Below are 24722 nucleotides of genomic sequence, written 5' to 3'. Positions count from 1 at the left end.
CATACCGATCCTCGACTTCGGTGATGTCATCTATAAAATAGCCTCCAACACTCTACTCAACAAACTGGTTGCAGTCTATCACAGTGCCATCCGTTTTGTCACCAAAGCCCCATACACTACCCACCATTGCGACCTGTACGCTGTCGTTGGTTGGCCCTCGCTTCATACTCGTCGCCAAACCCACTGGCTACAGGTTATCTACAAGTCTCTGCTCGGTAAAGCCCCGCCTTATCTCAGCTCACTGGTCACCATAGCAGCACCCACCCGTAGCACGCGCTCCAGCAGGTATATCTCACTGGTCACCCCCAAAGCCAATTCCTCCTTTGGTCGTCTTTCCTTCCAAGTCTCTGCTGCCCATGACTGGAACGAATTGCAAAAATCTCTGAAGCTGGAGACTCACATCTCCCTCACTTGCTTTAAGCACCAGCTGTCAGAGCAGCTCACAGATCACTGCACCTGTACATAGCCTATCTGTAAACAGCCCATCTATCTACCTACCTCATCCCCATACTGGTATTTATTTATTTATTTTGCTCCTTTGCACCCCAGTATCTCTACCTGCACATTCATCTTCTGCCGATCTACCATTCCAGTGTTTAATTGCTATATTGTAATTACTTCGCCACCATGGCCTATTTATTTCCTTAACTTACCTCATTTGCACTCACTGTATATAGACTTTTTGTCTTCTTTTGTTCCACTGTATTATTGACTGTATGTTTAGTTTATTCCATGTGTAACTCTGTGTTGTTGTATGTGTCGAATTGCTATGCTTATCTTGGCCAGGTCACAGTTGCAAATGAGAACTTGTTCTCAACTAGCCTACCTGGTTAAATAAAGGTTAAATAAATAAATAAATAAAAAGGTGAAAACCATTAACCCTTATTGATGTCATCTGTTAAATCCACTTCAATCAGTGTAGATGAAGGGGAGGAGACAGGTTAAATAAGGATTTTTAAGCCTTGAGACAATTGAGACATGGATTGGGTATGTGTGCCATTCAGAGGGTGAATGGATAAGACAAAATATTGAAGTGCTTTTGAACGGGGTATGGTAGTAGGTGCCAGGCACACCGGTTTGAGTGTGTCAAGAACTTGCAACACTGCTAGGTTTTCCGTGTGTATCAAGAATGGTCCACCACCCAGAGGACCTCCAACCAACTTGACACAACTGCGTTTTCTGTGTGTATCAAGAATGGTCCACCACCCAAAGGACCTCCAACCAACTTGACACAACTATGGGAAACATTGGAGTCAACATGGGCCAGCATCCCTGTGGAACGCTTTCGACACCTTGCCCCGACGAATTTAGACTGCTCTGAGGGCAAAAGGGGGTGCAACTCAATATTAGGAAGGTGATCCTAATGCTTCATATACAGTGTATATCCTGTATTCTAGTCAAGGCTGCCTATATAACTAATGCTGTCCACACCTTTTCTATTCATATACTGTCCATAATGTCAAGACACACCATCAATACATAGATATTTATATTCTGGACTCTGACATATACTGTCCATACTGTCTAGACACACCATCAATACATAGATATTTATATTCTGGACTCTGACATATACTGTCCATACTGTCTAGACACACCATCAATACATAGATATTTATATTCTGGAATCTGACATATACTGTCCATACTGTCTAGACACACAATCAATACATAGATATTTATATTCTGGACTCTGACATATACTGTCCATACTGTCTAGACACACCATCAATACATAGATATTTATATTCTGGACTCTGACATTGTCACGTTCTGACCTTAGTTCTGTTATTATATCTTTGTTTTAGTATGGTCAGGGCGTGAGTTGGGTGGGCAGTCTATGTTTGTTTTTCTATGTTGGTTTTTGAGTTTGGCCTAGGATGGTTCTCAATCAGAGGCAGCTGTCAATTGTTGTCCCTGATTGAGAATCATACTTAGTTAGCCTGGGTTTCACTTTTGGGTTGTAGGTGTTTATTTTCCGTGTCAGTGTTTGTTTCCACACGGAACTGGTTCGGTTTTGTTTTGGCACGTTGTCGTTTATTGTTTTGTTCAGTGTTCTTATTAAAAAACCAAGATGAACACTTACCACGCTGCGTATTGGTCCGATCCTTGCTACTCCTCAGAAGAGGAAGAGGAAAGCCGTTACAGACATATACTGTCCATACTGTCTAGACACACCATCAATACATAGATATTTATATTCTGGACTCTGACATATACTGTCCATACTGTCTAGACACACCATCAATACATAGATATTTATATTCTGGACTCTGACATATACTGTCCATACTGTCTAGACACACCATCAATACATAGATATTTATATTCTGGACTCTGACATATACTGTCCATACTGTCTAGACACACCATCAATACATAGATATTTATATTCTGGACTCTGACATATACTGTCCATACTGTCTAGACACACCATCAATACATAGATATTTATATTCTGGACTCTGACATATACTGTCCATACTGTCTAGACACACCATCAATACATAGATATTTATATTCTGGACTCTGACATATACTGTCTAGACACACCATCAATACATAGATATTTATATTCTGGACTCTGACATATACTGTCCATACTGTCTAGACACACCATCAATACATAGATATATATATATTCTGGACTCTGACATATACTGTCCATACTGTCTAGACACACCATCAATACATAGATATTTATATTCTGGACTCTGACATTGCTTGTTCTGGTATTTATAATTCCTTTATTTTTCTTTTGGGATTTGTGTGTATTGTTTGGTATTACTACACTGTTGGAGCTAGAAACATAAGCATTTCACTGCACCTGCGATAAAATCAGCAAAATATGTGTAAGCAACCTATACAATTTGATTTGATTGAGATGGGGTAAATGCTTAGAAACTATCCATTTAGAAATGGTTTGACCCATTGCTGGCCAATTTGGTAGCAGGTATAACAATAAAACATGCATACAAATGAATCCATTAGTGAGTTTATGGTTTAATGGTTATTATCGGATCAAACAGTGAACAAATTTCCCTTTGAGTTACACATAACACATGGAACAAGGAACACACTGGAACTATCCTTTGAGTTACACATAACACATGGAACAAGGAACACACTGGAACTATCCTTTGAGTTACACATAACACATGGAACAAGGAACACACTGGAACTATCCTTTGAGTTACACATAACACATGGAACAAGGAACACACTGGAACTATCCTTTGAGTTACACATAACACATGGAACAAGGAACACACTGGAACTATCCTTTGAGTCACACATAACACATGGAACAAGGAACACACTGGAACTATCCTTTGAGTTACACATAACACATGGAACAAGGAACACACTGGAACTATCCTTTGAGTTACACATAACACATGGAACAAGGAACACACTGGAACTATCCTTTGACGCTCATCATGAGATTAATCTGATTCTCTCTTGACGATTCTATGCATATTAATGATAGGCTATGTGTTCATCACAAACAAGCACAGAGGTAGATGATCACAACACTACAATTCTAGGATCATATGCTTTACTCCAGTCACTCAGGTTGGTGCCATGCCCCCTCGTGTGGCAGGGAGAAGATACTGCAGTAACTAATTTTTACATAAAAAAATATGTCAACGACATGATTGATGAAGGCATGTCATTAAGCAAAGGCAGCAGCGCAGTCATCAACTACAAGCACCATTTATTCACCAACTATGGAGTTGGGGAAACATGTGTGGACCTGAATTGTGAAAACTGCAGTGGCCAAAACAAGAACACGTTTGTGCTCCAGACCATACACAAGCTCCACCACAGTCTGGATCTTCACTTCCTGATCACAGGCCACACCAAGTTTGCTCCGGCCTCATCAAGTAGAGCTTCAGAAAGACTCTGTCTTTGTCTGAGATGGCTGGTGTTGTGAAGGTACAGCACTGTGACAGGGGTCAACATCCCAGAGCTGGTTAGACTGGAGGAAGGTACGGTGCTGGTGGAAAGCTATGGCTGTCAACAACAGCTGACTCCGTACTTCAGGCCTCTGCCACAGATCAAGCACTACCAGCACTTCAGGTGAATTTCATTTTCATTGCATTGTATGAGGTTATTCTTATTAACTAAACTTTGGAGGTGAATTTATACTTTGCAAGTTTGTAATGTCTTCTAAAATGTGTTGGTTATTTCCTGTTTACAGCTTCGATGCTCTGGAGCCCGGTGTTGTTGTCGCCAAGGAGCGTTCGGGCTCAGTTTCAGCTGCTGCGGAACGCTGACGTCCTTCCTCCAATATATGGTATGCCTGTACAAGCACCACCTGGACTGTACACAGCTAGACAAACATATATTTTTGAGAAGATCAAGGAGTTTTTCGAAGAAGAGTCTATGGAAATCACATGCCCTGCACCAAAGTCAAGGGCAGGACAGAAACAGGCTCTCCGAATATAGATTCCTTTGTTCATGCGAGGTTCGGACGGACCAGTCATCAGCACTTTCTGCAGTGCCTCTATTCAAATGACTGTCTCCTAACACACACGCCATACGTTGTTGGTACTATTATTTTATTTTTAACCTGCTGCTCAACCACTTTACCCCTCGTCTATCACTGATATTGTTATTGATATTGTTCTTGTACAAACTGTATATTATTTTATTTATATTGACACTATCTATTTCTGATATTGCTACTATGCAAGTAACTATTTGGCTGTACCGTTTACACCTCCTGTAGAGACCCATCAACTTAGCAAGATGTGGCCAGTGGTGTAAAGTACTTAAGTAAAAAAATAATAATGGAGTACTACTTAAGTATTTTTGTGCGGTATCTGTACTTTACTTTACTATTTATATTTTTGGCAACTTTTACATTTCCTTAACTACATTCCGAATGAAAATAATGTACTTTTTACTCCATACATTTTCCCTGACACTCAAAAGTACTCGTTACATTTTGACAGGAAAATCCCTGGTCATCCCTACTGCATCTGATCTGGCAGACTCATTAAACACAAATGCTTTGTTTGTAAATAATGTCTGAGTGTTGGAGTGTACCCCTGGCTATTCGTCAATAAAGAATACAGTTGTGCTGTCTGGTTTGCTTAATATAAGGAATTTTAAATGATTTATACTTTTACTTTTGATACTTACATTTTAGTACATTTTAGCAATTCCATTTTTTTTTTTTTTTACCAAATACTTTTAGACTTTTACTCAAGTAGATTTTACTGGGTGACTTTTACTTTTAATTTAGTCATTTTCTATTAAAGGTATCTTTACTTTTACTCAAGTATGACAATTTAGTACTTTTTCCACCACTGGATGTGGCTGGGGGTTATAGCATTTATTTCACATGACCCATTAATTTAGCCAAGTGTGTCTGGGTAAGCATCATCTAATATTTATAATATATTTTTATCTGGACACTTTCTGTTTACCTGGAATTTTTCATTATTGTAGGCTACTACTTTTACCACTTTTAGTCTTAATCTTTACTACACTACTCACGGTTTAGCACATGACCTCACATGTGAATCTTTAAAGAGATGGGTGGGGCTGGCTTAAGAGGGTGTGAACAATGCTAATGCTAAGTTGATCAACTTTCAAAGCAGAATTACTTTCCCATTGTTCCTCAAAAATGCAGTGTATGATATACCATTTTGTAGGTCTGAGTCTCTACTTCATCCAATGTAAAAAAAACACAATTAAACATTTTGCTACATAAGACCGATTTGAGTTGGTCAGTCACATTTACATTTGACATTTTAGTCATTTAGCTGACGCTCTGGCTTACAGTTAGTGCATTCACCTTAAGATAGCAAGGTGGGACATATGTATATCTGAAAAGGGGTAAGGAATAAAAAAATACATGGAAAAATAAAAGCCACCTTAAGACCTAGTACTGATTCCTGCATTTACACTGATCCTGTAACCAAAATACAGCTATCAGGTCTGTGTGAATGGTTCTCTGCTTTTTGCAGGTAAATCCATTAACACTTCCATTCTTTAACACCTTCCTAATTTGAACTGCAAACAGCCCCCATGCACCATCCCCTACTCCCCACCCCTCCCAATTTGCCAGTTTCCCACTAATATGTATAAAAGGGTTATGCCTGCAAATAAGTTGTAAATAAGGGGATGTTTGAAAGGGTAAGATTTAGGATTTGATGAAGATCCCCATTAGCCGATGTCAGTGGTGACAGTTAGCCTAGTGGGGTCCAACACATAACGAAAAAGATATTACAGACAAAATACTTTGCAATTGACATACATTGAAAACATCAACATGTAGCCTGCATGTGTGTTACACATACATGTCACATGTAGTCCGCCTGTGTGTTCATCTATAAGTTACACATACATGTAGTCCGCCTGTGTGTTCATCTATAAGTTACACATACATGTCAGTACATACACACAAAAGTAGACCACATGAGGAAGGGCGCTGTGTGAGGTGTTGCTTTAATTGTTTTTTGAAACCAGGTTTGCTGTTCACTTACTCTATATGAGATATAAATATTGCCTTATATTTTTTACAGGTAACATACCACATCTGTCTGAAATGGGTATTACATTTATCAGCTACACTCTGAAGTCACTAGTATGTTACAGAATATCTAGTCTCAAAAATAAAACTTTAAAATGAACACACAAAAAATAGGCCACAATGTTGTTCCACGCAACAGATTTGTTTACTAAAGAATTTGCACTGTGTTTTGGCGTTTCTTTCTCGCCTCGCAGTCTCAATCATTCAAAGGCATGGCGGTGACGTGGCCAAGCTTTCCTATTATAGTACAATGGGTCCAACTTGAGTTTGGTAAAGGGAAACGAAACTGAGAAGACAACATTCCCGATGTAGGGAGACTGAACAGCATTCAGCCCCTTTGTCAAGGTGAGTGAGATTTATAAATCCATATTTATTTAATTCATTGAAAGGGGCAATCAACAGTTGAAACAATAACAAAGCGTTTTAGCTAAAAACTGAGGGATGGGACTGGAGATTGTAACCACTTCACATACAGACCTATGCATACAAGGACTGACCATCCATGATATCAACATTATAGTTTTAACCATGTATTGAGGGTATGTATATAGTGTTTGTTTCCAAACATTGGAGTAAAACAAACTTATGTTGTAGGTTATGGTGGGAAACGAGAGTTGGACTAAGCTAATGAGGCAATACATTATATTCTTCAAGCGATAATGTGTACATAGGGCTATCGTTATTTTATACATTACAAAATGAATGTAACAACTGAAGATTGTCCCTTTTTAAATGTTGTACTTCGAAAAGTGTTAACACCTTTGCCTCAGTGCTTAATTTGAGCCGGATCCAGCGTCTCAGATTTGACTTTGTCGTTCCGGTACCTATTTACCGTTCTAATAAAATTAGCGTTAAATTAAGTTGCCTCCTCGTTATTGCTCCCGTCCCCCAGAAAGATCATCAAGTAAAAGCGCGGTCATCCGGTGTAATCATCATATCTTGAACTTGCAACATTTCGGTTATTAGAAATTTCGCCCCAAAGAAAAAGGTAATCGAGTTTGATGCATATGCATCCATATGCGGATGTTCTGCAGTGACGTCTGAAACTGTTGTTGTACACTAATGTCTAGAATGAGGCTAAAATAAATCGTAATCAGCAAATGATTCCCCTGTTCATTTCACCAACATATATAGTAGGCTACTTGGCTGTTTACTCTGTCTGCTGCGCTGCTACGTTGTTTGTCACTTTCTTTCCTCAATGTGTGTACCCTGGCCTGGATACGGTGGGATACCACTCCTCGCGCTCACAATGTTTTCCGGGACCTCCCGATTTACAAATGAAGTACTGTGTTTGCGCATGTAGCTATGCGATGTCTGTGAATCCTAATTCAAAAGGATTTCAGAACAGAAATGTAGACTTTTATTTTTCATGCCTGTGATTTTATTTGTATTTTTAATCCATAGTTCCATTGGACATGCACTGGGGACAAGGCAACACTGTTCAGTAACGATATCAGCCAAACCAGGAAATGTCCAAACACAGGGAAAACATCATGTCACGGTGAGACTATTAACCAGTTAAATGTAACTACATGTAATAAAAAATGTCATCTACGTAATCCACAAAAGTAATGTATCGTGAGAGGGCCGTAAACAATAACTAGTAATGCTGTATACTCAAAGAAAGGTTAAAATCTCACCTTTCTGGTAAAAAAAATAGTTATAAATTGCTGAGGTGTAGTCACTTTTGAGGACACGCTCAAGTACACAGTACAAATATGAAGTATTTTATATGATGTATTTCCTATTCAACAAAACTGTATGAATAAGGTTTGAAATGACTTATGCTTTCTAAATATAGCATCATCAAATTATAAAATGACTAACTATAGATTTATAGCCATTCATCTAAAACTTATCTCTGAATGTGCTACCATGATGAAACCTGTGATGTAGGGTTGTAGGCGATGGACAGTAGGAAGAGTGAATGAAATGGTAGGAGGGACATCCCAGCTTCAAGTGGTTTCAGATTTCATATCCTACATCACACAGACTCAGAAAAAATACTACTGTGTCTGTGGGAACCAGGGCTTTCGCTTAATCCATTTCGATCTACTGTGTCCACAGATCGATTTATAAGCGAAAATGTCAGTTGGAACCGGTACCAGAACCACATAGGGGACATTACATTTAAGAGGTTTAATAACTGGGGCAGTAAGGAGAGTGCTGTTGGGCTACATTACAAAAACAACAGAGGGCAGTGTTGACAAAGAATCCAATGTAGTCATTCAATAAAGGTTGTTCAAAAGAAGGGTAAAGTTGGCACTCTGTAAATCTACAACTTCGTAATTTTATAGAGTGATTATCCTGAATTCAATAGTATAGCCCTCATTTGTTACAGATCAGCGTTAACAAGGGAGCTCTTGGGCCAGTACATCTCAGACACCCTCAGCCACATTCACACAGTGAGGGAGTTCTGTGACAGGCATTCCAAATGGGCCCTTCAGAGGGAGACAGATCTGGAAATGATGAGGGACATCAAGGAGAGGGCAGAGAGAATTGACCTTAAGTTCGACCATGTCCGTAACTCAGCGACCAAGGCCAAGGCGTTTGGGGAGTTCGTATGGAGCGGTCTGACCCAGGTGACTGCAGACAGTAGGCGTGAGGAGCTGGATAAGGAGCTGGGAGCTGTACTAAAGGACACTCTGGGAGGCCTGGAGAAGCTGGATTACTTCCTGGATGCTGTGGAGTGTCTGGCGGTCACCTGTCTGTTGGTGTTTGAGGAGAACAGGTTCCTCTGTCTGCCTCAGGGGACGAGCCCTGCTAGTGTTCAGGCTGTCATCATTGCTGCCAGAATGGCCTGCCCTCTCCTCATCTATTTTAAGAGGGATGCTAAGGCCTTCTTTATGCCCAGCCTCCTCAATGTAGAGGTGCTGGCCTGCCAACTGGTTAGATACATAGAAATCAGCCAGCAGGTCTGTAACAGGATGGAGAAGGGGTAAGTGGAGCTCCCATCACAATTGCTTTAACATTAACTCATGTAATCTTCTTCATTGCCATTTTACAAATACTTGATGTCCATTTTTTCCTTCAAGATTACAGATCAGACCAGAGTCTGAGAATAAACTTGGGTAAGATCCCTCAAATCAGCATTTTATATTATATTAGCATAGTTGTACTATTTTTCTTTCATTTTTGGCCTTCTCAGATGTCATTTGACAAGGTTATTGGGCTTTTGTGATATAATTCAAAAGCCACATAATAATCGAATGAATATAATGTAATGTTGAAATTAATATGCATCGCTACAGTAGTCAAAAGCAGTCAAGCAGTCAAATGCTGTTTTGGAAAAAGAAGAATGACATCCCTGTGGTCAACCTTGGTGCTGATGTGCGGGAAGAGTCCATACAAAAGATGCTGGACCATTTGAATCAGCTGAGTGATATCAGGTAAGGTTAGTTTGGTTGTTCTCTTTAAACTTCTATTGATATTTTTGAGCAAGAACTATGTTTACTGGTATACAGTAAATAGATGTTGAATCCATCTCCTCAGGATGGACCAGAACCTCAGACTGACATTCCTGTTCCAAGGGGCTGCTCAGCGCTTCATTGGTCAGTTCAGCCAGCGCCGACCCAGGATGGAGCAGTTTCTGACCGATCTGGAGGAGAATGCTGTGCAGCTGGACAGGATGAAGCTGGGGGCTAAGATCTCCAGTGTGGCAGGCAGCTCAGTGGGGGTGGCTGGAGGAATCCTATCCATCGTGGGCTTAGCTCTGACCCCTGTCACTGCTGGGGTGTCACTGGCCCTCACAATTGCAGGGGCCAGCCTGGGGGTCACCAGTGGGGTCAACAGTATAACCACTGGTATCACAGAGATGAAGGTCAATAGCATCCATGAGAAGAAAGCCAGTGAAATATTCCAGAGTTTCATGGAGGATGTAGAGAGTCTTCAGGAGTGTCTGGAGTATGTGGCCAGGAATATGGAGCCCATCCTGGGGCAAAGCAGGGAGGATGTCGTGCTGGGAGCAGGGAACGTGATTTTCACAGCCGGGGCCATCAGCAAACGCATCGACACCTTAATAGACTGTGCCTCAGCTCTGAGTGTGAAGACCTTTGCAAATGAAGATCTGATCGCAAGCGCTGGTAAGCTGGTGCTCCAGGAAGGCAAAGCAGCACGAAACCTACCCAAGCTAGCAGGGGACATCCCGGACATTGGACAGGTCGCCAAAGGCACCCCACTAGCCCTCTCCGGCTCGGCGCGGGCTGGTTTTATCACTCTCAACGCCCTCTTCATTGGCCTGGATGTCTTCTTCATCTGTAAAGACAGCGTCAGCCTGGCCAAAGGCAGCAAGAGTGAGATATCCCAGCTCATCCGTGCCAGATCAGCATTGTGGCGCACAGAGTTGGACTCCTGGCAGAGGATCCATGACTCGCTGTGTAAAGGAATTTGGAAGTCCAGGAAGTGCCAGAGAATCCTGGAGCAGCCATTTTACCCTCTGGAGCATAATCTGAAAGAGAAAAAATCAATGTGTGTCACGCAGTAGGACAACATCAAATACTTACCAGTTTTAAGTTAGGGCCTCTCAAACATACTGTACAGTGGCACTTGTAATGTTCAACAGTTAAAAATAGATGACACAAAGCACTTTTTCAATTTTTATGAATCATTCTATACACGTGTCTATAAAACAATTAAGGTAATTTTATGAAATGTATTCTGTTTACTTGTTCAGAGTAGTCTGTTTAATGTCATGCCCTGTTTACAATGATGTGTTCAGTCAATACTGAAAGTGAAATGTAATAATGTTTCTATGATTGTGATGCTGACTTGTACCTTCACACACAGAAGACTCACATTCCTCACTTCAGCAGTAGTTGAAGATGTCTTGCTAACAGGCAATGAAACATGTTAGTACAATTTATTCTGATGTTGACTTGTGTGGAAATGTTATGAAATGGAAAGGGACTGATCATGTCTGGCCTTTTTTGTGTTAATAATAATAATAGGCCTACTTGCTGGTATTCTGAAGGGGGAAACATATATATATATATATATACAGTGCCTTGCGAAAGTATTCGGCCCCCTTGAACTTAGAGACCTTTTGCCACATTTCAGGCTTCAAACATAAATATATAAAACTATTTTTTTGTGAAGAATCAACAACAAGTGGGACACAATCATGAAGTGGAACGACATTTATTGGATATTTCAAACTTTTTTAACAAATCAAAAAGTGAAAAATTGGGCGTGCAAAATTATTCAGCCCCTTTACTTTCAGTGCAGCAAACTCTCTCCAGAAGTTCAGTGAGGATCTCTGAATGATCCAATGTTGACCTAAATGACTAATGATGATAAATACAATCCACCTGTGTGTAATCAAGTCTCCGTATAAATGCACCTGCACTGTGATAGTCTCAGAGGTCCGTTAAAAGCGCAGAGAGCATCATGAAGAACAAGGAACACACCAGGCAGGTCCGAGATACTGTTGTGAAGAAGTTTAAAGCCGGATTTGGATACAAAAAGATTTCCCAAGCTTTAAACATCCCAAGGAGCACTGTGCAAGTGAATGGAAGGAGTATCAGACCACTGCAAATCTACCAAGACCTGTCCGTCCCTCTAAACTTTCAGCTCATACAAGGAGAAGACTGATCAGAGATGCAGCCAAGAGGCCTATGATCACTCTGGATGAACTGCAGAGATCTACAGCTGAGGTGGGAGACTCTGTCCATAGGACAACAATCAGTCAGTCGTATATTACACAAATCTGGCCTTTATGGAAGAGTGGCTAGAAGAAAGCCATTTCTTAAAGATATCCATAAAAAGTGTCGTTTAAAGTTTGCCACAAGCCACCTGGGAGACACACCAAACATGTGGAAGAAGGTGCTCTGGTCAGATTAAACCAAAATTGAACTTTTTGGCAACAATGCAAAACGTTATGTTTGGCGTAAAAGCAACACAGCTGAACACACCATCCCCACTGTCAAACATGGTGGTGGCAGCATCATGGTTTGGGCCTGCTTTTCTTCAGCCCTGACAGGGAAGATGGTTAAAATTGATGGGAAGATGGATGGAGCCATTCTGGAAGAAAACCTGATGGAGTCTGCAAAAGACCTGAGACTGGGACGGAGATTTGTCTTCCAACAAGACAATGATCCAAAACATAAAGCAAAATCTACAATGGAATGGTTCAAAAATAAACATATCCAGGTGTTAGAATGGCCAAGTCAAAGTCCAGACCTGAATCCAATCGAGAATCTGTGGAAAGAACTGAAAACTGCTGTTCACAAATGCTCTCCATCCAACCTCACTGAGCTCAAGCTGTTTTGCAAGGAGGAATGGGAAAAAATGTCAGTCTCTCGATGTGCAAAACTGATAGAGACATACCCCAAGCGACTCACAGCTGTAATCGCAGCAAAAGGTGGCGCTACAAAGTATTAACTTAAGGAGGCTGAATAATTTTGCATGCCCAATTTTTCAGTTTTTGATTTGTTAAAAAAGTTTGAAATATCCAATAAATGTTGTTCCACTTCATGATTGTGTCCCACTTGTTGTTGATTCTTCACAAAAAAATAGTTTTATATCTTTATGTTTGAAGCCTGAAATGTGGCAAAAGGTCGCCGAATACTTTCGCAAGGCTCTGTGTATATATATGGTGGTCTTTGGTACTGCATTCTCCTCATGACAATTTAATACCAGACATCAATGATCCTGGCCTCCTCCAGGATCACTGTGGACAATGTCCCTCCGGACCCCCAGAGAAGCCCCTGGAGGGGAAACCCCCCCCCAACTAGGCATCTGCCACTGTCATCTGCCTCTCGGCATCCTTGCCCTGCCTCCTCACCGCCTCCTTGGTTCTCACCCACACCACGTCAAACACCCCTTCTGCCTAGGATGCCATGTCCCACAGCACTCTTCACCGCCTCTCTCCGATAAGGAGTATTCGCAACCCTGAGACCTCAAAGAGAGGAACTGCTTGGCCTAAATGAACAAACAGAATAGCATAGTTCTATTTCATTGCATGTATCTTTAAACAACCTTTTCTCACAGTATGTATTATAGATGTCAATGAAAATCACTCATGAGATCACTACAAATATTGAATTGAGAGACTGTCAGGACAGTTTCTGACTGCAGTGTTTTCACTTCCTGTTTCTATTTTTGCCAGGATAGAAAAAAAAACTGACCTGGTTGATAATCTGAGCTTCCATTTCCATCATGACCTCATCTGAATCCACCGTTTATCATACGTGTATGATATGGCAACACACAACCAGTGCCGCCAAATATAATCCACTTTCATCAGAACAATGTATACAACAGCCGTTTTCCCCGGTCCTCTCCCTTCCATCTTGGGACATCTTGTCTGAATGGCTTACGGTCTATAGCCATAAGTCTGGCTGTGACACAGTCCCAAACGATACTGTATGGGAACAGCTTCTTTGTGCTTGAGGGAGACTCAGCTTCTGGACACTGGCTCAGTGCCAGATGAGTTGGGAGAGGTAGTTTCTGGACAGGGCCCTGGCGATAACGAAACACTCAGTCACACATCTCTGGCAAACAAGATTGAATGTAAGAGCTCACCCTTAGTAAAGAATGAAGTTCATATGGCATTATGTTTAAAGATCTCAAACAGCTACATATTAATTATTTGGCAAATAAAAGCATTGACGGGAAGAACACCTTCACAGTAGCTCAGCTTTGACCAGGTGTTTGAGGAGTAGACGGGTGACATGCCTTGGAAGTCATCTGGGACACAGGTCAGCATACAGATTGATGTAGCTCTGCCCTCACCAACTACCCAGTAACCATTCACTCAACCTGTATACAGAAACATCAAGTATCTAAATATACCAGAAACCTCAATTGCTATTAACAATATATACACTTCACAGAAGAGCTGAATAGGAATCCTTGACTCATTTTGATGACTTATGCCTGCTTAGTGATTATTTTTCAGTGGGAGAAAATACAAAATAAATGGAAACAAGAGCCAGTTTCTCAGATCTTTATTTGAATGTAACGAGGAGTATTTTTCTGTGTGATGCAGGCCACCTGGTCACTAGTGCAATTGCCACACCTTAGGGTTCTTGTTCATCTAGAAAAAGAGGACAGGGAGTAGAGATAAATAAGGGGGAGAGAAAACATAATTCAGAATATGCTAAACGTATTGTAAAAAAAAGTCAACTTAAATCACATTACTTACAAACCATTAGACAGAACACAATCAAATAAATAATAAGACCACACATTGTAATATATATACAGTGCATTTGGAAAGTATTCAGACCCCTTCACTTTTTCCACATTTTGTTACAGCCTTATTCTGAAATGGATTACATTATACCCCCCTCAATCTATACCCAATACTCCATTATGACACAGCAAAAACAGGTTGACATTTTTGCAATTATTATTATTTTTTAAATGGAAAAAAAACTGATATCAAATTTACTTAAGTATTCAGAACCTTTACTCAGTACTTTGTTGAAGCACCTTAGGCAGCAATTACATTGTTGAGTCTTCTTGGGTATGACGCTACAAGCTTGGCCACCTGTATTTGGGGAGTTTCTCACATTTTTCTCTGCAGAGCCTCTCAAGCCCTGTCAGGTTGGCCGGGGAGCGTCGCTGCACACCTATTTTCAGGTCTCTCTAGACGTTCGATCGGCTTCAAGTCTGAGCCACTCAACAACATTGAGAGACTTGTCCCGAAGCAACTCCTGCGTTGTCTTGGCTGTGTGCTTAGGGTCGCTGTCCTGTTGGAAGGTGACCATTCGCCCCAGTCTGAGGTCCTGAACAGGTTATCATCAAGGATCTGTGTACTTTGCTTTGTTCATCTTTCCCTCGATCTTGACTAGTCTTCCAGTCCCTAATTCTGAGGAGTGCCTTCCTTCTGGCCATAAAGGCCTGATTGTTGGAGTGCTGCGAAGTTGGTTGTCCTTCTGGAAGGTTCTCCCAACTCCACAGAAGAACTGGAGCTCTGTCAGTGACCATCGTGTTCTTGGTCACCTCCCTGATCAAGGCCCGTGTCCCCAGTTTGGCCGGGTGGCCAGCTCTAGGAAGAGTCTTGGTGGTTTCAAACTTCTTCCATTTAAAAATGGGGTCCACTGTGTTCTTGTGGAACTTCAATGCTGCAGACATTTTTTGGTACCCTTCCCCAGATCGGTGCCTTGAGACAATCCTGTCTCGGAGCTCTACGGACAATTCCTTCGACCTCATGGCTTGGTTTTTGCTTTGACATGCACTGTCAGCTGTGGGACCTTATATAGACAGGTGTGTGCCTTTCCAAATCATGTCCAATCAATTGAATTTACCACAGATGGACTCCAATCAAGTTGTAGAAACAGCTCAAGGATGATCAATGGAAACAGAATGCGTCTGAGCTCAATTTCAAGTCTCATACCAAAGGCTCTGAATAGTTATGTAAAAAATGTATGTTTTATTTTTAATTTGCAAATAATTTTAAAACCTGTTTTCAAATTGTCATTATGGGGTAGTGTGTGTACATTGATGGGAAAAAATCTATTTAATTAATTTTAGAAAAAGGCTGTAACGTAGCAAAATGTGGAAAAAGTGGTCTGAATACCTTCCGAATGCCCTGTAAACATTGTACAGGTACCGCATAGTGCAATGGTGGCAGTCCTTCTCACCTTCCTCCTCCTCGTCCTCTTCATCATCATCATCATCATCTTCCTCATCTTCATCCGAGCTGAAGGTCCCGTCAGGCAAGCTATACACGCGAATCACTTGCTGTTGGCAAAAGCACACAAACACAATGATAATATTGACTCTCTGTAAGGAACACTAACATTTCTAGGGCTCTGTGTGCAGACACTGTCAGACAATGGGGGAAATCAACTACTACAAGTTGCAGAGACAAGTACTAGTCTTTCAAGTCATTGGCAGCGATCTACAGAAACAGTCAAGGGCATGCTCTGCTCCATGGTCAGCGGTCACAGAGTCTCAATGGTCCGCAGTCCCGGGCTCACCTTGTTGGGGTCCTTGAGGATAAGGTACTTGCCCTCCTCCAGCTTGCGGCAGATGTCGATGACGCAGCGTAGGATGCCCCAGGCATTCTCCATGCTCAAGTTGATCTGGCTGGCAAACTCAGTGGGCTGGAACTGCTGGGTGCCCAGGACCACGTGGCGCGCAGAGTCCTTCGCGTGATAACGAGACACGTACCTGGAGACGGGAGGGCAGGGGATTTAACTGATGGAGGTCAGTCGAATTGTTTTATAACAGAATATGTACCAAGCTATTCAGCTCATAACCAAGTGAATTTATGGACAATTTGAAGGGGAAAAGTTGTTGCTATGAACAGTATATAGTAGAGGTCGACCGATTAATCGGAATGGCCAAGTAATTAGGGCCGATTTCAATTTTTCATAACAATCGGAAATCGGTATTTTTGGGCTCCAATTTTTTTATACCTTTATTTAAATAGGCAAGTCAGTTTAAGAACACATTCTTATTTTCAATGACGGCCTAGGAAAGGTGGGTTAACTGCCTCGTTCAGGGGCAGAATGACAGATTTTCACCTCGTCGGCTCGGGGGGATCCAATCTAGTCCAACGCAATAACCACCTGCCTATCTCTCGTTGCACTCCACAAGGTAAGTTGCTAGCTAGCATTAAACTTATCTTATAAAAAACAATCAATCATAATCACTAGTTAACTACACATGGTTGATGATATTACTAGATATTATCTAGCGTGTCCTGCGTTGCATATAATCTGACTGAGCATACAAGTATCTAAGTATCTAACTGAGCAGTGGTAGGCAGAAGCAGGCGCGTAAACATTCAAACAGCACTTTCGTGCGTTTTGCCAGCAGCTCGTCGTTGTGCGTCAAGCATTGCGTTGTTTATGACTTCAAGCCTATCAACTCCCAAGATGAGGCTGGTGTAACCGACGTGAAATGGCTAGCTAGTTAGCGCGCGCTAATAGCGTTTCAAACGTCACTCGCTCTGAGCCTTCTAGTAGTTGTTCCCCTTGCTCTGCATGGGTAACGCTGCTTCGATGGTGGCTGTTGTCATTGTGTTGCTGGTTCAAGGCCAGGGAGGTGCGAGGAGAGGGACGGAAGCTATACTGTTACACTGGCAATACTAAAGTGCCTAAAAGAACATCCAATAGTCAAAGGTTAATGAAATACAAATGGTAGAGAGAAATAGTCCTATAATAACTACAACCTAAAACTTCTTACCTGGGAATATTAAAGACCCATGTTAAAAGGAACCACCAGCTTTCATATGTTCTCATGTTCTGAGCAAGGAACTTAAACGTTAGCTTTCTTACATAGCACATATTGCACTTTTACTTTCTTCTCCAACACTTTGTTTTTGCATTATTTAAACCAAATTGAGCATGTTTCATTATTTACTTGAGGCTAAATTGATTTTATTTATGTATTATATTAAGTTAAAATAAGTGTTCATTCAGTATTGTTGTAATTGTCATTATTACAAATAAATATATATTTTTTTCTTTCTATTTTTATTTATAAATTGGCCGATTATCGGCTTTTTTGGTTCTCCAATAAATCGGCATCGGCGGTGAAAAATTATAATCGGTCGACCTCTAGTATATAGTTGCACTGACCCTAGCTTGAGGTACTCTGAGCCAGCCAGCATGGCACAGCAGGTCCAGCGGGCCAGTTTGTAGCTGTTGTTCTTTAGCTCAGTGGCCAGAACAGCTCCTCTCTGAGAGTCCAGCTTCTGACGCCAGTCCACTCCATTACAGTGCTTAAGACAAGAACAAAACATTCAACATTAAGCATTAGAGGGGAAGTTAACACTGCATTTCATCCCCAGAGACAGCATCAAATATCTAGTACTGTCTTTTCTGTCATCACTCGTTCCTTCTCTTACCCGGGAGTCCCACTCGTTGAGGGTCTTGACGTTGATGAAGGACACCTCTCCGTTGGCCCCGGTCATCACTCCATCGTGCTCACAGCGTACAATCAGGTCAATGTCCTCCCCCAGCTTCCAGCGGCGGTACCTGAGACAGAAACAGGTGAGTTTACAGGGCTACACAGCTACACCCCTCAACACTAACCAAGAGTCCAGCAGGACACATCACATGGATCAATCACATGGATCCCTTACTTACATATGTGAATTAACAAGCTGTGATTAGATGGTCTGAATGATTAGATGGTCTGCAGTAGTAAGAGAGCAGCACGGGTCAGTACCCACCTGTAGGCAACAGAGGCCACCTCACTCTTGTCTATGTCCTCCTCTACAAATGGGTTGGGGTTAGGGAACTTGTGCCTCTCCCCACCCTGAGGGGAAACAAAGACACGGCATCCTATTAGAACTGAAAGAATTAACATCAAATTCAAATGTATTCTTTACAAATGCAGAAATGCTTGGACTTTTTCCACATCACACTCACATTGAAGGAATGTCACTAGACATGTCCATTGGTGTATAATTGTAGTGGTCTTACCATGCGCAGACACTGCTGGCTGAAGTTATGGTTGATGTATGTAGCCTCCATGGCCAGGTTACGGGGCGAGTTGAAGGAGTTGCCCTCATCCTGTGGTGGCTCGTTGGCAGTCTCACTCACCGTCAACAGATCTGACATGTACAGTTACAGATGGTTAGATGAGCCGAATGCACAAAAACCGAACACCCTAAACATTGGCATTATGACAAGAAGACTTAAATATTAGAGAGTTTGATATAAGGTATAACTACTGATTCCCTAGTAAACAAGACTTCCTTGACCAGTCATAGATGGACCAACAGCTGAATAGATTAACTTGAGAAAGCCTCACCAAAGTCAGAGTTGTCTCTCTTGTCAAAGAAGAGCTTGTTGCCCACTCTCTGCACAATGATGTCCCAGGAGTTGACTGAGCGCGTGCAGCACATCAGGGTGGCCAGGATGGCATCGGTGGCAAACACATTTCCCTGGGTCTTAGCCAACTGCAGAGAGGAGGGTATAGGGAAGGATTTACATCAGAGCAGAGAACACACTCTACTGGGCAGTGGACATTGTAATAATCATGTTTTTGTTTCTGAAATGTGTGAAACTATTAGCTCTGGAAACGAATGTGCAGACAAAACAACAGGACTGAATCAATAATATGTTGCTCTGGCTTATTGTACCTGGCACAGTGCTGTAAGTGTGGAATTGAGAGGGTGTACCTTGCGGATGACAGGGTCGTCGGTGGTGGTGACTGTGTGAAAGATCCTCTTGATGCTCTTGAGAGGCTTCTCGTTGCGAGTGGTGACGCGGTCGAAGGCCTTGTCGTAGTACTCCAACGCACCACAGCACTCACTGAGGGAGAAAGGAAATCAACTGACTTTACGTGGATATGATATTGTCTTCCAGTAGAAACAAAGGGAAAAAACAGACTAGACTCATTGCAGGTGAAAAGCAACTTGAACATCATGTTATTCAGACTGTGGGTTTTGTTCTGAACTGTGAGACAGACTATAAAAAATATGGACAAAGCCATCGATGACATCACCCCATTGTTTCCTATGAGAATGCTCAGTGGCGCATTTCATAATAAGGAAGTGTCATTTTAGCATGTCACCATCCTTTTACACAGGAGTTGTTGGAAACCTACTCTATGAAGTAACGTTGAAGGCTAGCTCAGTGCTGCTCCCTCTCATTGAGTATCTCATGCTGAAGGCCGATAGAGGACTGCAGGCTGCCATTAGCAACTAGATTATTCTTATAACTTTGTCTGTGTTTTTAAAATAATCGGTTCAAGGACATACATCTGGTGAATTAGAAGCCATTATTAGTACCATAATTGTGTTTGAATATTTTGTTTATATACATCTACGAATACTGACCACAAAGAGCACAATTTCCCCTTTCACTATAATGGGGGGATACTGTTATGTGGAAACAATGCCTGCAGTACCACGGTCGTCCATCAACTTGAACTCTCAGTCGTTCTCCAAGGATTGAGCACAGGTGCAGTGTTGATTAGTCACTCACATGTCAGTGGGGTCTTCCACCTCCATGTATCTCATCTTCATCAGCCTGGGGAAGTCCATCTCCTCCTTCACCTCCCAGTCACTCCGGACCTCTACCGACGAGTCTCGGGGTTTCAACTGGGCATTGAAATGAAAGGTATGAGGGGGGAAAGGGAAAGGGGAGGGAGGAGAGACAGGCACGGATGGTAGCGTTAGCAGGTGTTTGGGAAGACTGTTGCCAGAAACTTCATACGACTACATCAGATGTTATCTGAGGAGTATCACAATACGGTTCAGATGTTCGGAGGTGCACTGATGTTGTTGATCTTCCCATACCTGGGATTTCTGGTCCCACTTCTGACGGACGCCAAACTGCTTCTGGAACTTTTTCTGTAGGCGCATGCGATCCCTGGACAGAGCCACGTGAGATTAGACAGAGTTATAGAGAGAACCAGAGAACAACATGTGTTTTAGAAAGCCACATTAGCAGTGGATTGGCTAAACAACAGCAGGCAGCTCACCGCTCCTTCTGCTTGGCACTCTTTGGGAGGGTCTGCATATTGAACTGGGTCAAGTTCCTGCGGTCCTTGTCCCTGCGCAGATTCCTCTGTAAAAACAGAACAAAACATCCTGTTATAGAAAAGGTGACACAGAAAAGCCTTTTTGGGGTACTGTGTGTGTATGTATGGTCGAGCAGGTTAGTCTTGTACCTGTGCAAACCTCATGCGGTTCCTCTGGTAGGCAGTCTTCTGCGTCTTGGCAGTGTCCACCAGCTGGAAGCTCGTCTCGTCCTCCTCATGGAAGTAGGCATACTGACTACCACCCCCAAACTGAGATGAATACTTGTCTGTCAAAACATACAACCAAATGTCAAATGATGGCATCCCATGGTCTGAAATACCTCAAAATCAATATTGAATAGGCAATATATTCTGGATTATGTTTACACCATATCATGTTATTATCGTGAATCCTACAATACAATTGAACCCACTTGTGTATCTCTTGTCCTGGTAGGTTGCTCCTGTCCAATCAGCCACCTGCACAGATGGACAGAAAAGTAAATCAGTCAGCCTAATTTCCTCCTCTTGAAGCAGGGCAAACTGCTGTTTATAATTAAAGGTGAGAGGCAGCAGAGGAAGACCAACCTTTCCCAGACGGTCTCCTTTGCTAAAGGGCTGGTAGGGCATGTCCTTAAACTTCTCAGGGACAGCACAGGGACCCCACCCAGAGGGATTGTCCTGGATCTCAGGGGCATGGAACTTCGCCATGGTCTGAGGTTTGGGCAGATGTTGTAAACATTTCAAACGAAACGCAGATTTGAACAATATCTAGTTACCTTATACTATGTATATTAGATAGAAATTTGGTGTACATATGCAAGTGGATGATAAGATTAGTAACCTAGGCCGCAGGGTCTCAGACAATGTCAATGAACAGCACTGTTTTCACTCAGCAATGCACTAACATTAGATAGGCATTTCAGTTTGCGCAGTGGCCTAGTCATCACGGACCCAGGACACATAACCATTGGTTTGCTAAGAAACTGTCATCGATAGACTATTTGCATATTGCATAAGTAATAATCATGCAGAGAATGCAATGTACAAGTTATAGCTAACGTCGTTATCTACAATACCCTAGCCTAAGCTTGCTAACGTTAGCCAGCTAGCATTATATTAGCAGGCGACCTAGTTAACTAACTTAGCTAACCAAAAATGTCACAACACCCAAATCTAGTAAGGGGTCATTAATCGGGGACATCAACAAGTGAGCGCAACTACGTTCTGTTTCCATAGGGACACTATAGCAAGCTAAACAGCATGCTTGCTAGCTCGTTAGCCAGGTGGCAGATAGCAATCTGCTAAGCTAACGGCGGTGGCAGTAGCATCCACTCGAGTACATCTCACACTATGTTTACCCTAAACGTCATTGTAAAACATGACATGTTCATACATCTTTATATGTCTTATTCGAATCTCACCTTTAAGATTGTGACGACCAAACGGCAGCTTTTATTCGGCAAATCAGCCGAGTCACAATTTTCTTCTAAAAGCGCCGTAGAAAAAGGAAGTGGAAAAGTACCGTAAAGAGTTGTTTTCCGGCAGACTATAAGCTTTGTTGCATATTGCTGCCTTTCACAGGTCGGAGTGTGAATTGCACATTTTGTTCACAAAAAGTGAAATTGGGGAAAAAAATGAATTGCACCACCATCTACCCCTAGATATACACCACTATCCCCAACAAACCCACCACCTTTCACATTACTTTGGCCCTAACATCCTACACCAGGCCGTCACACTGGGAGGCTGGAACCCCTTCTCTCAAATACCCCTGTAGTTCTTCTGCACTAAAATCTCAACACCCAAAACGTGCTTCTACCACCAAATCAGTCTTCTGGGATTTCCTTTCCATCTGTGCAGTAATGACCATAGCAATAAATGCCAAGAAGTCAACCTTACTAAAGCACAAACTGTTTGGGTTACTCTGTACTGGCCCAATATTCACAGGGATCCTCTCAGGCTCCCTCACCCTTTCTCACCATCCTCTACTTTCCTCACTGTTTTTTGTTGTGGTATTTTATTAGGATCCCCATTAGCTGTTGCTGAAGAGGCAGCTACTCTTCCTGGGGTCCACACAAAACATTACATAATACAGAACATCAATAGACAAGAACAGCTCAAGGACTGAACTACACACATTTAAAATAAGAGCACTAGAACAAAAAAAAGGTCCTACTGACAGTTACACACATTACTGACAGTTACTCACACATCAGTACATATACAGAAATGATTCAGACCCCTTGACCTTTTCCACATTCTGTTACGTTACAGCCTTATTCTAAAATGGATTAAATTGTTTTTTTGCGCCTCATCAATCTAAATATAATACCCCATAATGACAAAGCAAAAACAGGTTTTTAGACATTTTTGCATTGCTTAAAAGAAACGGAAATATGACATTTACATAAGTATTCAGACGCTTTACTCAGTACTTTGTTGAAGCACCTTAGGCAGGGATTACATCCTTGAGTCTTCTTGGGTATGACGCTACAAGCATGGCACGTCTGTATTTGGGGAGTTTCTCCCATTCTTCTCTGCAGATCCTCTGAAGCTCTGACAGGTTGGATGGGGAGTGTCGCTGCAAAGCGATTTTCATGTCTCTCCAGAGATGTTCGATCAGGTTCAAGTCTGGTCTTTGACTGGACCACTCAAGGACATTCAGACACTTGTCCCAAAGCCACTCTTAAGTTGTCTTGGCTGTTTTGTTGTCCTGTTGGAATGTGAACCTTCACCCCAGTCTGAGGTCCTGAGCGCTCTGGAGCAGGTTTTCACTAAGGATTTCTCTGTACTTTGCTCCGTTCATCTTTGCCTCGATCCTGACTAGTCTCCCAGTCCCTGCCGCTAAAAACATCCTCACACCATGATGCTGCCACTACCATGCTTCACCGTAGGGGTGGTGCCAGGTTTCCTCCAGATGTGACACTTGGCATTCAGGACAAAGAGTTCAATCTTGGATTCTTCAGACCAGATAATCTTGTTTTTCATGGTCTGAGAGTCTTTAGGTGCCTTTTGGCAAACTCCAAGAGGGCTGTCATGTGCCTTTTACTGAGGAGTGGCTTCCGTCTGGCCACTCTACCATAAAGGCTTGATTGGTGGAGTGCTACAGAGAATGTTGCCCTTCTGGAAGGTTCTCCCATCTCCACAGAGGAACTCTGGATGACTTTCAGAGTGAACATCGGGTTCTTGGTCACAACCCTGACCAAGGCTCTTCTACCATGATTGCTCAGTCAGACCGGGCGGCCAGCTCTAAGAAGAGTCTTGGTGGTTCCAAACTTCATCCATTTAAGAATGATGGAGGCTACTGTGTTACTGAATACTTTCCGAATGCACTGTATGACAAACAGGAGTGGAGCTACCATCCTCAGTAGCTTTCCATCTAAGTTGTCAATACCAGGTGGTTTCTCATTATTGATGGACAACAATACATTTTCACACTAATTTGACAGAATAAAAAATGACAACGCTTTCCTTTCATTATTAAGTCTTTTATGCATTTCATGCCTGACTTTTCCCACTTTGCCTATGAAATAGTCATTAAAATAATTGGCAATATCAAAAGGTTTTGTGATGAATGAGCCTTCTGATTCAATGATAGATGGAGTTGAATTAGTCTTTTTGTACATTATTTCATTTAAAGTACTTTAAAGCTTTTTTTCCTTCATACTTTATAATATTTATCTTAGTTTCATGATTCATTTTCTTTTTCTTTTTGTTTCAGCTTAGTCACATCATTTCTCAA

The 24722-nt window shown here is 41.9% G+C and overlaps 2 protein-coding genes and 1 long non-coding RNA gene across 6 annotated transcripts; 2 read left to right on the top strand and 1 right to left on the bottom strand.

The window, feature by feature from the left end:
- The first annotated feature begins 3625 nt into the window (after positions 1-3625).
- Positions 3626-5106, top strand: LOC118937750 (uncharacterized). Its single transcript, XR_005035151.2, has 2 exons — positions 3626-4083; positions 4205-5106. It is a non-coding gene; the product is annotated as an uncharacterized LOC118937750 (long non-coding RNA).
- A 1631-nt stretch (positions 5107-6737) lies between these two features.
- apol (apolipoprotein L) lies at positions 6738-14476 on the top strand. Of its 4 annotated transcripts, none has more exons than XM_036938665.2 (6): positions 6738-6892; positions 7952-8048; positions 8889-9485; positions 9583-9618; positions 9799-9936; positions 10040-14476. In XM_036938665.2, exons 2-6 carry the CDS (start codon positions 8017-8019, stop codon positions 11028-11030), a joined length of 1794 nt encoding a protein of 597 aa, XP_036794560.2. In that variant the 5' UTR covers positions 6738-6892; positions 7952-8016; the 3' UTR covers positions 11031-14476. The 4 variants fall into 4 exon arrangements, with proteins under 4 accessions (XP_036794560.2, XP_090049868.1, XP_036794561.2 ...); XM_090193742.1 differs by having other exon boundaries at positions 6746-6892; positions 9080-9485; XM_036938666.2 differs by lacking the exon at positions 6738-6892 and adding an exon at positions 7339-7535.
- A 2-nt stretch (positions 14477-14478) lies between these two features.
- On the bottom strand, positions 14479-22916 carry LOC110538591 (eukaryotic translation initiation factor 3 subunit D). The gene is made up of 16 exons (XM_021625500.3): positions 22402-22916; positions 21566-21691; positions 21412-21457; positions 21128-21264; positions 20939-21024; positions 20754-20826; positions 20440-20555; positions 19632-19764; positions 19262-19409; positions 18931-19061; positions 18678-18763; positions 18351-18480; positions 18082-18224; positions 16474-16666; positions 16135-16234; positions 14479-14582 (listed from the first exon to the last, which is right to left on the bottom strand). The coding sequence occupies exons 2-16, from the start codon at positions 21686-21688 to the stop codon at positions 14566-14568; spliced, it is 1662 nt and encodes a 553-aa protein (XP_021481175.2). The 5' UTR covers positions 21689-21691; positions 22402-22916; the 3' UTR covers positions 14479-14565.
- Between the last annotated feature and the right edge of the window lie 1806 nt (positions 22917-24722).

Source organism: Oncorhynchus mykiss, chromosome 12, assembly GCF_057628025.1.
Source record: "Oncorhynchus mykiss isolate SJ-2025 chromosome 12, ASM5762802v1, whole genome shotgun sequence".
Classification (NCBI taxonomy): Eukaryota; Metazoa; Chordata; class Actinopteri; order Salmoniformes; family Salmonidae; genus Oncorhynchus; species Oncorhynchus mykiss.
Note: the sequence above shows the minus strand (reverse complement) of the source record. Positions and strands in the feature narration are given on the sequence as shown.